General features: G+C 40.1%; 1 protein-coding gene across 4 annotated transcripts in view; it reads right to left on the bottom strand.

The window, feature by feature from the left end:
• Positions 1-16,649, bottom strand: part of USP37 (ubiquitin specific peptidase 37) — an 87,283-nt gene that overhangs the window by 50,829 nt on the left and 19,805 nt on the right. For all 4 annotated transcript variants that reach the window (XM_035007134.1, XM_035007132.1, XM_035007136.1 and 1 more), the window contains 2 exons: positions 7,511-7,608; positions 5,884-5,968 (listed from right to left, as the gene is read on the bottom strand). In XM_035007134.1, coding sequence (XP_034863025.1) covers positions 5,884-5,968; positions 7,511-7,608 — 183 coding nt within the window. The remainder of the gene's footprint in view (positions 1-5,883; positions 5,969-7,510; positions 7,609-16,649) is intronic.

Below are 16,649 nucleotides of genomic sequence, written 5' to 3'. Positions count from 1 at the left end.
TTTTCTTTAGGAAACAATTCTACCAAAAACAACATGGGGAAAGAAGTAATTTAAAATGTTCATGACCGGGCACCTGGGTGGCTCAGTTGGTTAAGCAACTGCCTTCGGCTCAGGTCATGATCCCAGGGTCCTGGGATCGAGTCCCACATCGGGCTCCCGGCTCAGCGGGGAGCCTGCTTCTCCCTCTGACCCTCTCCTCTCTCATGCTGTTTCTCTCTCACTCGCTCTCTAATAAATAAATAAAATCTTAAAAAAAAAAAGTTTAAACATTTTAAATAAATAAATAAATAAATAAATAAATAAATAAAATGTTCATGACCTATTAAATGCATGACTGACTCCAAACTGCCATTTAGTATGCTTGGTATTATAGGTTAGAAAAACTACCCCATCTATGGAATGTTAAGCTGACACCCAAGACAATCAAAGTCTCCCATATTCAATATCCTACTACTTTCTGGTTGTACCAGGAAACAATCAGCAAATGATTTAACCTCTTAAAAAAATTTTTTTACACTTAGAAAAATGGGATGAGGTGGGATTCCCTCCTTAAAAATGTTTCTAGAGCTAATAAAAAACTTGCATTTATAAAATAGTTGATAAAAATATTCCTCGGGGCACCTGGGTGGCTCAGTCGTTAAGCGTCTGCCTTCGGCCCAGGTCATGATCCCAGGGTCCTGGGATCGAGCCCCGCATCGGGTTCCCTGCTCCGCGGGAAGCCTGCTTCTCCCTCTCCTGCTCCCCCGGCTTGTGTTCCCTCTCTCGCTGTGTCTCTCTCTGTCAAATAAATAAAAAATCTTTAAAAAATAAAAATATTCCTCCAGATTATACAAGAAGGGAGACAAGGACCACAGATAAGACATGGTTTATGATATTACTCAGATGTGGCTTCTTTCTCTCCTGCTTCATCTGAGGCTGGACTCTCCTCATTTTTAGTTTCTCCATTTTCTTTTTTTAAAAGCTTTTTATTTATTTGACAGAGAAAGAGATCCCAAGCAGGGGGAGCTGCAGAGGGAGAGGGAGAAGGAGGATCCCCACTGAGCAGGGAGCCCAACATGGGGCTCGATCCCAGAACACTGGGATCACAACCTGAGCCAAAGGCAGATGCTTAACCAACTGAGCCACCTAGGTGCCCCAGTTTCTCTGTTTTCTGCAAGTATGTCTTTCCTGGTTAGCCACTTTAGCCTGTTTTCCCTTTGTTCCCTCTTTCCCCCTTTGTTTGCACTTTTTTTGTCTGAAGATTTATCCTTTTCTGCTGCCTTTTTTGGCTTCGTTTCTACTTTTGCAGGAGCAGGTTTCTCCTCCTTCACTGCCTCCCCGCACCCCAGACCACAGAGTTGACCTCCCTCTTGAGCATCCTGGTGGCAGGCCACAGTGCAACAAGAGCCTTTGCGAAGCTGGGCTGCCTGGCCACTGCCCTATGGTTTCAATTTTTGTGTCTTAAGAATTAATTCTGGGCGCCTGGGGGGCTCAGTCGTTAAGCGTCTGCCTTCAGTTCAGGTCATGATCCCAGGGTCCTCGGATCGAGCCCCTCATCGGGCTCCCTGCTCGGCGGGAAGCCTGCTCTCCCTCTCCCACTCCCCCTGCTTGTGTTCCTGCTCTCGCTCTCTCTCTGTGTCAAATAAATAAATAAAATCTTAAAAAAAAAAAAAAAGAATTTTATAATTCTGTAATGTAAGGTCACAGAAATATTTTCCTATTTTCTTCAAGTTTTTTTTTTTTTAAGATTTTATTTATTTATTTGACAGAGAGCACAAGCAGGGGGAGCAGCAGAGGGAGAGGGTGAAGCAGGCTCCCTGCTCTGCGGGACTCAATTCCAGGACCCTGAGATCATGACCTGAGCCAAACACAGAGGCTTAACCGACTGAGCCACCCAGGCGCCCCTCTCCTAAAAGTTTTAATTCTCATTTTCCTCCTATTTAGGTCTTTAATCTGCTTACACTTTCTTTTTTTAAGATTTTATTTGTAAGTAATCTCTACACTCAATGCAGGTCTGGAACTCAACTCCAAGATTAAAGGTCACATGCTCTACTGACTGAACCAACCAGGTGCCCCTACCCTAAAATTTATCATTAGCTTTCTATTAGTTATATCTCTTACTGTGCACTACTAAACACTGTAGTTTGAACAGTGCAAGGTATATTTGCTTCCATCCTTCTGCTTTCAACCTTTCTTCATCTTTATGTTGTAGTTGTTTCTTTTAAATAGGATACAGATTATTATTTTTCTTCTTTTAAAATCCAGTCTTTCTCTCTTTAACTGGAACATACTGTATTTATATTTAACATCATGACTGATCTGGACTAGTACCTTTTTTTTTTTTAGACTAATAACTTTTAATATCCATGTACTAATTCTATCACCTGTGTCATTTCTGAGTCAGTATTTATTAATTTTTCTCCTCCATATGAGTTGTATTTTTCTGCTTGTTTGTCTGCCTAGTATATTTTCTTGGATGCCAGACACTGAGAATTTTACCTTATTGGGTGCCAGATATTTTTGATTTCTGTAAACACTCCAGAATTTTGCTCTGAGATGTGGTTAGGTTACCTGGAAACAGTATGATCTGAGTGAGTCTTGCTTTTAAGGTTTGTTACGTGGGAACAGAGCAGCAATTAGTCCAGGGATAGATTTCCTTGTTAATGAGGCAAGACCTTTCTTAGCATGCAAACTCCTGCTATCAGGAACAGGAACATGTCTGGCTTTACGTGAACTCCAAGTATTATTCCCTTAGATCCCGTGGGTGCTTCCTTCCCAGGCCTTGGCTAATTTACTCACCTGCATAAGTTGATCAGCAGTCAACTGAATACTCAAGGGGGACCCTCTGCAGTTTTTTCTGTTTAGTTATCCCCTCCGGTCTCTGTTCTGTGAATTCCAGATGCCTTGGCTTCCCAGGACTCCCAGCTCCATTTCCTCAACTCAGGAAGAGCACAGGGCTCTGTTTGGTTCCCCCTCCTTGCGTGTCAGCCTGGGAACTTTCTCCAGGAAGCAAGGGGGGGCAGTCAACAGGCTAATTTCATTTGTTTCCCATCTCTCATGGATCACTGTCCTTCACTGCCTCATGTCCAATGTCATGAGACCCGTAATATTTCATGTATTTTGTCCAGGTCCTCAGTTGTTTCATGAAGGAGGGCAAATCTGGTCCCTTTTACTCCATCTTGGTCAGAAGTGGAAGTCACCTTTAACTTTTTAATATGTGTAACTTAAGTTCTCAAAAGTAAGTTAAAATGTTTTAATTTCCCTATACTCTTCCCCACTCCTGTATTTCTCCTTATTGTCTAATTTTTATTAATTGTTTTGCTTTCAAGCCTATTGTAGCCTCATTTTATAAAAACTATTAAACTATTTAGATGCATAAGATAATCCTGAATGGATATTAATAATAGTAGTTGCCTCTGGAAAAATAAACTAGGAATTAGAAAAGAAAGGGAGATTTACTTTCCACTGTATGCACCCTGTAACTTCTGAAGTTTCTATCATATGCACTTATTATACAAAAGAATTTAAAAGTATTTACATTTTTAAATATGCTTTTATAATTTTTTTTGCTCACTGATATTTTCATTCCTTCCTTTGTTCAGTTTGCTTCTTGCAGAATAAATTGTCTCTGTATCTAAAAACAGCATTATTTGTCTGCACTCTTGAATTATAATTTAGCTGGGTATAGAATTCTTTGATGCTGTTACTCCAGTGTCTTGTTTCTGCTGTTGCTAATGTCAACCTCTTTTCTTTTTATAAATATTTTCCTTCAAGTAGCTTTTAAAATTTCATCTACAATGTGGATTTTTTTTTAAGTATCTGCTGTTTGGCATTTGTTGAAGCTTTTCAATGTGTGGACTTTCATCATTTTCATCCATTATTTCTCTGACAAATTCCTTGTCTTTATTTTCCTTGGTCTTATTTTCTCCAAAATGCTATTAAGACATGGAGGATAGGGGTGCCTGGGTGGCTTAGTTGGTTAGCCTCTGACTCTTGGTTTCAGCTCAGGTCATCATCTCAGGGTTGTGAGATCAAGCCCTACATCCAGCTCTGTGCTTGGTGGTGAATCTGCTTGAGATTCTCTCTCTCCTTCTCCCTCTGCCCCTCCCCCCGCTCACATGCTTTCTCTAAAATAAACAAATCTTAAAAAAAAAAAGACATGGAGGAGACCATGGAGCGCAACATAAGTCTCTTCATTTCATTTCACATTAACCACCTTCTCTCTGTGTTGCATTCCAACAATCAGGCATTCTTGACTTGTTCAGTAGTTGCCTCAGTGTGGATCTCTAATCTGCATGGGACTTTACATTAGAGGTTCAGAATTCCTGTCCCTATGCTGGTAACACAGATGCCAGTCACTGAAATTCCCATTTCTGTGTATTTGCACTCTGCTCGGGGAGCATCAGGCAAGCAGCACATTTATGGTTCCAAACCCAGGTAGTTCTACAGAAGTGTTTTGCCTTGGTTTATTAGCACAGAGAGCAGTTCTAGATATGCAGCTTCATTTAAGAAACCAAATTCTGGCCTGGGGTCATGTTCAGTTTCCAATCTCATGCTGGTTTTCTACTTGACTCTAGTCTGTGTTTTCCATGTGCCCTATGACTTCAGCCTTTACTCAATATCAGTTTTTTTCTCACTGATTTGGAAATTTTCACTTCATCTTTGAACAAAGCTTTGCATTAAAAAAATTTATTTTCCTTAGCCATTCCCATGTGCAGTGAATTCTATTATTTTGAGAAGAAATTTGTACCACGTTTAATTATTTACAAACTAAATTTAGGTTTTTGTAAAAACTTGGATTCCTTTAAAATTCTTCTAATAAACAGATATATGTTTCTTAAATTCAAATAACTTAGTTGCCACTGCAGTTATAAAGTGAAATACCACTCAAGGCTGAATATACCTAAAAATACAGTATCAAATTCTTTACTTCACCTCATTTTATAAAATAATCAAGATTTTTTCTTTACCACTTTGAATTAAATTCTACTAAAAAACAAAGTATCCATAGGTCAATATATAGCATATCTATTATACACCACCATTACTCTTACCTTTTTACATTTACCACTGCCCCTCCAGGCTATATTCCAAGATCATGCCTTCTTCACAAGTACTCAGCAGTTGTCTCATATATTATATTCAATAAATCTCAAAAAAAATTTAATATCTATAGGATCAGCAATTAAATTTCTGAGTAGCCTTTTTCAGTAAAATATACTGATTGTACAATTTGTGTACAACCTGTTTTTTTTTAAAGAAAATGTCTTAACTTTTGGTAGTAGCTTAACAAATACACAGGCAACAAAGGCAATTTAAAAATGCCTCAGGAGAGGGGCGCCTGGGTGGCTCAGTTGGTTGAGTGACTGCCTTTGGCTTGGGTCGTGGTCCCAGGGTCCTGATCGAGCCCCACATCGGGCTCTCTGCTCAGCGGGAATCCTGCTTCTCCCTCTCCCACTCCCCCTGCTTGTGTTCCCACTATCGTTGTCTCTCTCTCTGTCAAATAAATAAATAAAATCTTTAAAAATAAAAATAAATAAAATTAATAAAAATAAAAATGCCTGAGGAGAGATCTTAGTATGTTCATCGCTTGGCATGATGGAAAATAACACTGCTCTAGAATCTGATCACATTGCCAATCACAACCTGTGGCCTCAGTACAAATCTCCCTAGACCTCAGTTTATACATTTGCTGAAAAGTGTAAAAAAAAAAAAAAAAGCATCTGAAAATTAAAACATTTCCAGGTTACTATCTAACTAAAATGTCACGAGTCTATGATTCTGATCAATTTTGTTATTTTAAATTATTCACTTAGAGCATAACGGACAGCCTATCCCTTCAATTCAATATTCTCAAGAAGAGAGCACTTCAAGTCCTTCACAAGGTACATAACCAACACATACCTGTCTAAGTTAGTGCTACCAGAGGAGTAGTCCTTGGATCCAGTTCTGCTGCCATAAAAGGATGATGACTGTAAAGGTAAAAGCCCTAAAAAAAACAAACAGGAAAAATTTAATTCCTAAATCAACCATTCAATTTCATTTAGCAGTAAAATTATGCATTAGGCCTGTTCATATTTAACTCTTTTTCCCCCTTTCTTTTCTTCAAAGTAATATATATGCATGTTAAAAGATCAAACACTGTGGAAAGGTTGTAAAAGCAAAGAATACTCTCCTGCCCCAAAACTCTACAAATTGTGCTTATTTCTAACCATTTTTTAAAACTTAGTTTTCCTCATTTCCTTCATAATGCTAGATAATGTTTCTACTATTTCTTAATTTATTAATTATAAACAGTATCAGTTACCTCCATTATGAAAAATCAGAAATTGCTCATTTACATCACCCCATTCTTGCTCTCTTCTCTCCAACCAGTTATTGGTTGTGTTAATGTTAGTTTTACTAATTAACTTCGTAACTTTAACACACTTAAAACTTCTACATTTTGTTTTATGAACCTCATCACTTGACCACTTCCTACTCTCTCCTCTTCCGCATCAACTTTTTTTTTTAAGATTTTATTTATTTATTTGACACAGAGAGAGAGAGAGAGAGATCACAAGTAGGCAGACAGACAGGCAGAGGGAGAGGGAGAAGAAGGGTCCTTGCTGAGCAGGGAGCCCGACGTGGGGCTCGATCCCAGAAGACCGGGATCATGACCTGAGCCGAAGGCAGACGCTTCATCGACTGAGCCACCCAGGCACCCCCGCATCAACTTTCTAAGACATACTTTAACTTCAACATTGTTACAGCTTATTACATCTTCAAGCATTCTGTTTTCTAACTATAGGTTGATTATAAAAGCTGAAAACCCTTAAGTGGAGTTTACATAATGTATTATTATTTCAGAGGTAAGAATTATATTAATTCTTTCTGGAGGAGTCTAAAGTCACAATCCTGAACCACTAGAAGAAGAATGTTCCTAGAGTCCCAATCAAATGAATTCTCTCAAACTCTCAAAATCATGCCATATTTTAGCTTGCTTCAATTTAACTTCCAGCTGACATGATATCCAAATCAATACCAGATAGATGAGTCTCTAAGGAGTTCAGAGGATCAGAGAGATATGTTAAATGTGGGAAACACATCAATTTGTGGACAGTCTAACTTTTAGTTTTTGTAAAAATAGGGTACAATGTGAGCTTAAACAACTGCTTTAGGCAATTAATTCCAAGATCCTCTGGAACTTCTAACATGTAACAACACTCATAAAATTCAGTTTCAACCACTTTAACTCCTTGGATTCATTCTATGATCCAGATACTTTGATAATGAAAAAGTTTAATTTTAGGCAGTTAAATAGGGAAGAAGGTAAAGGTTAGATTCTTTGTTAACAGAATAAAAATTCCCTTATATTTCTAATACTTTAGCCAAGTACTGGATACAAATTTGGTACCCAATAACGAATACTGAATCATGCAATATTCCTGAAAAATGTAGAGAGATATGTCCCAGTTTAGGTTTTTATTTCTAGTCTAATACAGTACATCATATAATAAATGAGTATCTTATATGAAGACCAAATACTTACCTGATGTCCTATTCTCTTCTGACTGTTTCAAACTCAGCTGCTTCTCTCTGCTGCTGGTTAAATACTTTCTGGAGGGATCTGTCATAGCTTTGTTGTTCCTACAGTTAATAATTTAATTCAATATATATATGTATATAAGTATATAAAGACATAGTTCTTAATTTTAAATAGTTATCATTTCAGAATATTTACATTTCACATATAGTTAAATTTTTTTTTTTTTAAAGATTTTATTTATTTATTTGACAGAGACACAGTGAGAGAGGGAACACAAGCAAGGGGAGTGGGAGAGGGAGAAGCAGGCTTCCCGTGGAGCAGGAAGCCTGATGCGGGGCTTAATCCCAGGACCCTGAGATCATGACCTGAGCTGAAGGCAGACGCCTAACGACTGAGCCACCCAGGCACCCCTACAGTTAAAATTTCTTAAGTCGCATTTCCCCCTCTATTATTCCCAAATACCTGAACCTATATAAGTGGAGTGGGACCAGTCAGAGATACGCTCATGCTTTGATTAAAAGTGCTAATTTTAGGAGCCCCATCATGCATAAAGCCTGTGGCACATAATGCAGATACTCTACCCAGATTTCTTCTGACCCCGTTTTTGTGTCCTCTCTTCCACATGAACTTAGGTACTTTTTTTTTTTTTTTAAGATTTATTTATTTATTTGAGAGAGCGAGAAAGTACATGAGAGGGGGGAGGGTTAGAGGGAGAAGCAGGCTCCTTGCCGAGCAGGGAGCCCGATGCGGGACTCGATCCAGGGATTCCAGGATCATGACCTGAGCCGAAGGCAGTCGCTCAACCAACTGAGCCACCCAGGCGCCCTTAGGTACGTTTTTGACAGCAAGTATCTAGGGTTCTTTTTCACAGATTGTCCTCAAGCTACTAGAGATCCTTTGCCTGCACTCTGAGAGAGTCACAGGTAAGGTCAAGAAGCCCAGCTCCCTTGCCTTGGATCAGAACAACTTTAAGGTGAAAAAATTTTTAAGGTGAAATTTATATAACAGATTTTCTCTCTGGAATTAGGATGAAGCCTAACCTCTCTGCTTAATTTTTGTGTGATATCACACTTAGGTTTAATCTCCTGCACTCACTCGCTTTCCCTACTCCCTTCCTGGTATCCCCTGGGAGTACTTTCTTAATAAAATAATTTGCACACACATCTCCATTTCAGGGACAGGATTCTGGAATTGGACCACTTATTTGGCAACAGCAACAGAAATCCCACTGCTGGTGATAACACCTTTGGGACCTTATAGTTTACAATTACTATGATTTTTCATCTGTAGTGAATTGGGATAGGATAAACTAAAAGATACTATGGCTCATGCAATATCGCTAGCATTCAAGAAATGTGGTAGATCACACAATGGATCTTACTGGGGTTATAGAAATGTTCTAACTCAATTATGGTGATGGTTGCACAACTCAATAAATTTACCCAAAATTACTGAATTGCACATTTAAAACAAGCGAATTTTATTTTTAAAGTTAATATTAAAATAAATATTAATATTAAATTTTAAAATTTAAAAGTACGTCCCAAATTATTCCTTTCCTTGTTCCCAGGTCCACTATCAAGAAATGCAGTCTAGGGGCGCCTGGGTGGCTCAGTTGGTTAAGCTACTGCCTTCAGCTCAGGTCATGATCCCAGGGTCCTGGGATCGAGTCCCACATCGGGCTCCCTGCTCTGCAGGGAGCCTGCTTCTCCCTCTCCCACTCCCCTGCTTGTGTTCCCTCTCTCGCTGTGTCTCTGTCAAATAAATATATAAAATCTTTAAAAAAAAAAAAAAAAGAAAAGAAATGCAGTCTAGTTCTATTTTCCTATCCCCTAACGGGGCTGGCCTTGTGATTTCCTTTCCCCAAAAGACTGCAACAGATATAACAGTGTGTAAGTCCTGATTGTAAGGCTAAAGGCACCTTGCAAATTTACATTCCCTCTCTTGGAATTCTGACACTGCTATGTGAATAACTCCAGGCCAATCCAGTAGATGATAAAAGACACAGGGCCCAATTACCCCCATTACCCAACCAATAGGCAGCCAATGGCCAGTCATATGGGTAAGGCCATTCTGGACCAACCAACCACTAGCCAACCCACCAACTGACCATGGATGCATGAAAAATGAGAGTGCCCAGATAAGCAGAACCACTCAAGTCGCCATCAACTCATAGGCGATAATAGTTACTATTTTAAGTCACTAAGTTTTGGAGTGGTCTGTTATACAGCAACAGATAACTGATACAAGTGATATGGAATAATAACCATAAAGACTATAGAACGGGTTGGCTGTTGCTATGAGTACTGATCCGTTCAACGGAGAAAATGATAGATTCAGTTGAGCCAATTACCAACCTAAAGACAAAACACCATGAAGAATCACTCATCCAAAGACAGTTGCAGCCCAGATCTTTAGGATTTGAGAACAAGACCATGCTGTTTCCAACAAAAAAAAAAAAAAAAAATACAGACATTCCTTAGGAAGTATCCCACACTACCTCTGGCATAGTACCAAGGCCTGGAAGACACTGAATATCTGACTGTGGGTCATCAATCAGAGCAGCTATCATGAACTGGGTGCTATCATACTCCTAAGAGTTGTAAGACCAGGAAGTTACAGCAGTAATGCATCATAAAATGGAAGTGGTATATCTGGGATGAGTTCTAAGTAAGCAGGAATAAGTAACAAGAACAGGCTTTATGAGTACTCCCTATAACCAACTGAAAGAGGAAGAAAAACCTAGCCTGATTCATGGATACATCATCTTGGTATCTTGCTAGAGGATGAAAATGAACTGCTGTTGCACTATAGACCCATTATGGGACTGCCCAAAAAGAGAGTGGTGAAAGGAAATCCTCTGCTGTGCAGAGTTTGAGAGGTGCACTTCATTATCCACTTTGTGCGAGGAAAAGAGTAGGCCATGGATTCCTGGATAGTGGCAAACTGTTTGCAGGGATAGTCAGGGGCCTGCAAGTAGCAAGCCTGGAAGATCAGGGAGAAATGATTTATGGAAGAGGTATATGAATAGCCATATGGAAATGTGTACAAAGGGTGAGGATCTTTTTCACATTATTACTGCTCACCAGAGAATTCCACTAAAGCGACATTAAACAATCAGGTCCTGGTTCTCAGAGGGGAACCTTTTTTCACCCCTGGGGACAGTAAGAGTCCCATTTAATCTAAAGCTATGGCCGCTACTCATTTTGGGGTCCTCATGTTGGCAGAGCATCAGGCAAAGAAAGGAACTGCCATACTAGCAGGGGTAACTGACTTGATTATGATAAGGAGGTGCTGTTGTTGGTAGATAATGAGGGTAGGAGGAATATGGAATAATGGGGACTTACTAGGGAATCTCTTAGTGTTGTCATGTTCAGTTTTAACTACAAATGGGCAATTTTAGCAACCATGGCCTGCACAAGCACATAGTGACCAGGGGCTCATCCCCACAGCGATGAAGATCTTAGTCATATCACTAGGCAAATCACCAAGACCAGCAGAAGTATTAGTGGAGAATGCAGCAAATCTAAAATGGATGGTAGAAGAAAAAGATAATAATATCAGTTATAGCCTCAAGGCTATCTATACCAATAGGACAAAAAGGACTACAGCTCATCCCTCTAATCCTCCTTTTATAAGATCTTCATCCAGAAATTGGGCAGCATCGATGTGAAGAATCTGAGATAACATGGAATGAACTTAATAGTTATGCTCCACCAGAACCCTTCAGATCCCTTTTTATACTTTTCACACCTCCAGACTGGGTGTTTTCAACAGCCAGCACCTGCGGTTCTTCTTCAGAGGACTGCCTTTGGGATACTTAAAATATTTTGCCCATTTGGGCAGAGCCACAGAACCAAAGACTGTACAGTATGAGAACATGAAAGCCCATCTTCCTTACTTCAAATTGGAACAGGCCCAGTGCCCCCTGCTGGATCAAAATGAAGCCTACTCTCCCACAGAGATCACACCCTTCTTTGGCTTCCTCTCCTTCCCTGTCCTACTTTCCTCACTTTGATCTCTCCTATGAGCACTGTCTTAACAAGTCACTTGTACATGTATCTTAATCTAGAGTCTTTTAGGAAACTCGAACTTCAAAAAATCTGTGATATTGTAAAAAGTGTTATTAGCCCAGAACAAAGATCAGAAATTTAGGGCTCACCAGACAGAATTCTAAGTGGAAAAAGTGGGATGATCCCAAAGTGTGGTGAATATGGTAAACTGGCATGCAACAGTCTATTACAACCACCTTTTAATGTATCTGTCCTACAAAACCCAGAAAGCTAAAAAACTCCATTTCCTAGTGTTCAAAATATGAATTAAGGTAATTACAGACGAGATCGGGCGCGTTCAGGGTGGTATGGCCGTAAAAAATCATGTAGTTCTAATTCTCTTCTAAAACGTCTTCCAGTGAGCGACTGAGCACCTGGGTGGTTCAGTCGTTAAGCGTCTGCCTTCGGCTCAGGTCATGATCCCAGGGTCCTGGGATCGAGTCCCGCATCGGGCTCCCTGCTCGGCGGGGGGCCTGCTTCTCCCTCTCCCACTCCCCCTGCTTGTGTTCCTGCTCTCACTCTCTCTCTCTCTGTCAAATAAATAATAAAATCTTTAAAAAAAAAAATTACACAGTTGTGTAATATCTGCAAAATGGAATTAAGGCGGAGGTCATGTGTTCTGTTCCTTGTGATGGCAAAATCATTTTGGAGGTATCCAGTTTTTCCATAGAGATTTCTAATCTTTGTAGTGGCAGCATGGTTCCAGAGATGATAATTTCCAATTCAGCTATTAGCTTTGATGATAGCCAGGAGCATCTTTGGTGACCTGATTTGGGGCATAGCTCTCAAAATCATTCTGCAAGCATAACGTATAGCCTATCTTTTCAGCTTTCCTCATGATTCTGTAAGTCATTTCATACTCTCTAAAGGCAAACACATTTGTGTTTTTTTTAAAGATTTTATTTATTTATTTGAGAGAGAGAGAATGAGAGAACACATGAGAGGGGGGAGGGTCAGAGGGAGAAGCAGACTCCCTGCCGAGCAGGGAGCCCGATGTGGGACTCGATCCAGGGACTCCAGGATCATGACCTGAGCCGAAGGCAGTCGCTTAACCAACTGAGCCACCCAGGCGCCCCACATTTGTGTTTTAACTAGATAAATGACTTTTGTTTCCTACAACTAGACCCTGAATCCACAAATTTTGTTACTAGGTAGGGATGCTACCATAACAAACCTAAAATATATAGCACTAGCTATAGTAGGAAGGTGGAGAGTAAGGACATAAATATTACAGATTGGAAAGTTGGTGAGGACTGTTATATCACAGCAAAATATTTATAAAACTGTTATCTGTAAGGGCACCTGGGAGGCTCAGTCGGTTGAGCGTCCGACTCTTGGTTTCGGCTTAGGTCATGATCTCAGGGTTGTGAGATCAAGGCCCGTGTCAGGCTCTGCACTCAGGGGGGAGTCTGCTTGAGATTCTCTCTCTCCCTCCGCCCCTCCCACAACTCACATGCATGGATGCGAGCGCGCGCTCTCTCTCAAATATTAAAAAAAAAAAACAAAACCCTGCTATCTGTAGTCTTGGGAAGCGAACTGCATACTTATTGAACCTATAGCTCTAAAGGAAAAGATTGAGACAATAAGAACACTGGTCTGTGTTTCAGCAAGGTCCTATTCAAGACAGATAAATCTGGGCAAGGACTAAGCCACCTTACAATCAAGGATGAAAAGGAATACAGCCCTCTGTGCCAATGGCCTAGAATTGAAATTGTCTGGTAATCTGAGTCTATATGGGACAAAAAAAATCCAGTTGCTTCTGATTCTCAAACTGAGGCAATGACAGGAGGTAACTGAGGAAGTAGTTTGTGAAAAAACAACTCAATGTTAATATTAAGGGAAACTGGGTGAAGGGTATACAGCAAAATTCTATACTGTCTTTGCAACTTTTCTGTAAATCTGAAATTATTTCAAAACTTAAGAGATTAAAACAAAAAATCCAAACAACAAAAATACTGGCCCCAATTCTTTCTCAAGCCTATAAAACCCTGTTTGTTATACCTTTAAAGAAACTTCTAGATTTCTAAAACTCCTGGATTTCTGGACACTTCTATACTCCCAGAACTTGATCAGCATGAAGCAGGCTACAAAAGCTGCATGGCCCCAAGGAAGAACACAGTCTTCAAAACCCACTTCAGCTATGGCCTTGAAAGATAATAGACAAAAGAAATCTACCAGAAGACAAAGTCAGGAGTCAAATGAAATACAATGAGGAAGGGAGTTTCTCCTGGAGGAAAGAACAGAGACTGCTACAAGGGCGAACCAAGAACTTCCTCTACTGCCTTCACTGTCTTCACAACCTCTGCCTACCAAGATTTCATTGCTGCTATAGAACAGCAACTCCTTAAGTTTCCTATTCTTGTGTTTTCTAAATGGAAATTTTTACTGTGGTTATCCTACGCCTAAGCCAGCAATGTATAATGACATATGTATAAAGATGGGAGTGGGGAATACAGATGAACTTGCCTTTTAGTTTTTTTAGGTGTCAGACCATAAAGTACATGGTCTAAGGCACACTTAGACCTTATGGAGAGAACTGCACATCACCCAGAGATCCTGGATTCTGAACTGGATACAATGACTAAACGTAAGGGAAGAATGATAAATATATTTCTATGGCTAGAGGGGTAAACTACAGCAGACTGTTGTTTCCAAATAACTTCTGTACCCTTCCACCATAATAGAATTTGGCTAGGGTAGGTATATTTCCCAGAGTTTCTCATATATTTCTGATATAACCATATGACCAAATTCTGGCCAATGTGCACTAAAGTGGTGTGTACAATTTCCAGCCTAAAGGAAAGCAGTATGCCCTGCCTTTGTTCCTTTCCCCATTCCCACCAGTAGGCATGCAGAAATGAGAGTGGAGGCTGAAGCAGTTATCTTGGTTCACAAAATGGAAGCTACTTATTAAGAATTATAGATCAATAAGATAGAAGGAATCTGAGTCCATGGTGATTGTAGTTTCACATGTCACACCAGTCCTATCACCTACTCAGTTTTACATCTGTTACAGCAACAGAAAAAAAAATCCCCATAAATACATAAAGTTTCTTTAGCTTTTTCCCAACTCCCTCCTGGTGATCCTTGACCTAGAATACCAGTTAATTGACTATCAACTGATTTCTGTTAAGGTATTAATTGACCATTTGCAATGATGTAGATAGAGCCAGAGAGTATTATGCTAAGCAAAGTCAGTCAGTCAGAGAAAGACAAATACCGTATAATTTTACTCATGTGTGGAATTTAAGAAACAAATGATCTAGAGGGAAAAGAGAGGAAAACCAAAAAACAGACTCTTTTTTTTTTTTTAAAGATTTTATTTATTTATTCATGAGAGACACACAGAGAGAGAGAGAGAGAGAGAGAGAGAAGCAGGCTCCCAAGGAGCAGGAAGCCCGATGTGGGACTCGATCCCAGGACCCTGGGATCATGCATGACCTGAGCCAAAGGCAGACGCTTAACCATCTGAGCCACCCAGGCGCCCCCCCAAAAAAGACTCTTAACTACAGAGAACAAACTGATAGTTACAAGAGGAGAGGTGGGTGGGAGAATGGGTTAAAAAGGTGATGGGGATTAAGGAGTACATTTGTTGTGATGAGTAGTGGGTGTTGTATGTAAGTGCTGAATCACTAAATTGTACACCTGAAACTAAGTATTACACTGTATGTTGACTGGAAATTAAATAAAAACTTAAAAAAAAGTTATTAACTGAGGTATTTCATAACAGTGTAACAAGTATTCTCTCCCAAACAATTAAAAAAAACCCAACAAAATAAAACCCTCCCATGATGAGGAAGAGATTGTGAGCTGACGACTGTCCTACTGTAGGTCTATCCTCTTTTGCTCAACCAGAAAATACCTATAAAAGATTGATGTTCCTTGCCTAGAAACTGTGTCGGGTTCACAACCCCAACCCCCTTTTTTTAAGAAAGAGCATGCTCACCTGTGGGGGGCGTTGGGGGTGGTAAGAGAAAGAATCTTAAGCAGGCTCCACACTGGGTGTGGAGCCTGATGTGGGGCTCAATTTCACAACCCTGGGATCATGACCTGAGCTGAAATCAAGAGTTGGATCCTTAACCAACTGAGCCACCCAGGCACCCTGGGTTCAAATTCTTTCACTCCTAGGCTACTTTTCACATAAAGAGGGTAAAAAAAAAAAAAAAATCACAGATAAGGAAAGAATTCACAACAAAAGACCCACCAACAAGAAACATCTGCTAAGGGTGCCTGGCTGGCTCAGTCAGTTAAGCATCCGACTCTTGGTTTAGGCTCAGGTCATGATCTCAGGGTCGTGAGATTGAGCCCCACATGGGGCTCTCTGCTCAGTGGAGAATCTGCTTCCCCTCTCTCTCTCTCTCCCTCTGCCCCTCCCCCCTTTCATGCACATTCTCTCTCTAAAATAAATAAATCTTTAAAAAAATTAAAAAATTAAAAAAGAAAAGGAAACATCTACTTAGAGTTATTTAATTCTATTTTTCCTCTAAGTATTGCAGATTAAAAAAAGCTAGGATGGGAGAAGGGCAATGAAATGATCAATGCAACAGTAATGGCCAAATACTCTCTATGGAGCCTATAATCCACCATCACCAAAATACTTCAAATTCTTTTTTTTTTTTTTAATTTTATTTATTTATTTGAGAGAGAGAGAGAGCGTGAGTGAGCACGAGTGGGGTGGAGGGGCAGACGGAGAGGGAGAAGCAGCAGACTCCCTGCCAGTCAGGGAGCCCAACGCAGGGCTCAATCCTAGGACCCCAAGATCATGACCCAAGCTGAAGGCAAACACTTAACCAACTGAGCCACCCAGGTGCCTCCAAAATACTTTAAATTCTATCTTTCGAATTCTCATAAATTGAATCCCTGCCCTCCACCAATTTTCCACAGTGAGTGTAATTACCAATATGAGAAACATTGACTTACTGCCATAAGGGTTCTTTTTTTTATTAAGGATTTTATTTTATTTGAGAAAGAGAAAGAGCATGGGCGAGGGGCGGCGGGGAAGGGAGGGCAGAGAAAGAGGGAGAAGCAAACTCCCTGCTGAGCAAGGAGCCTGACTTGGGGTTCGATCCCAGGACCCTGAGATCACAACC

Source organism: Mirounga leonina, unplaced genomic scaffold, assembly GCF_011800145.1.
Source record: "Mirounga leonina isolate KUSES-001 unplaced genomic scaffold, KU_Mleo_1.0 Mir_151, whole genome shotgun sequence".
NCBI lineage: Eukaryota > Metazoa > Chordata > Mammalia > Carnivora > Phocidae > Mirounga > Mirounga leonina.
The sequence above is the reverse complement of the archived record's forward strand: the minus strand, read 5'-3'. Positions and strand labels throughout refer to the sequence as shown.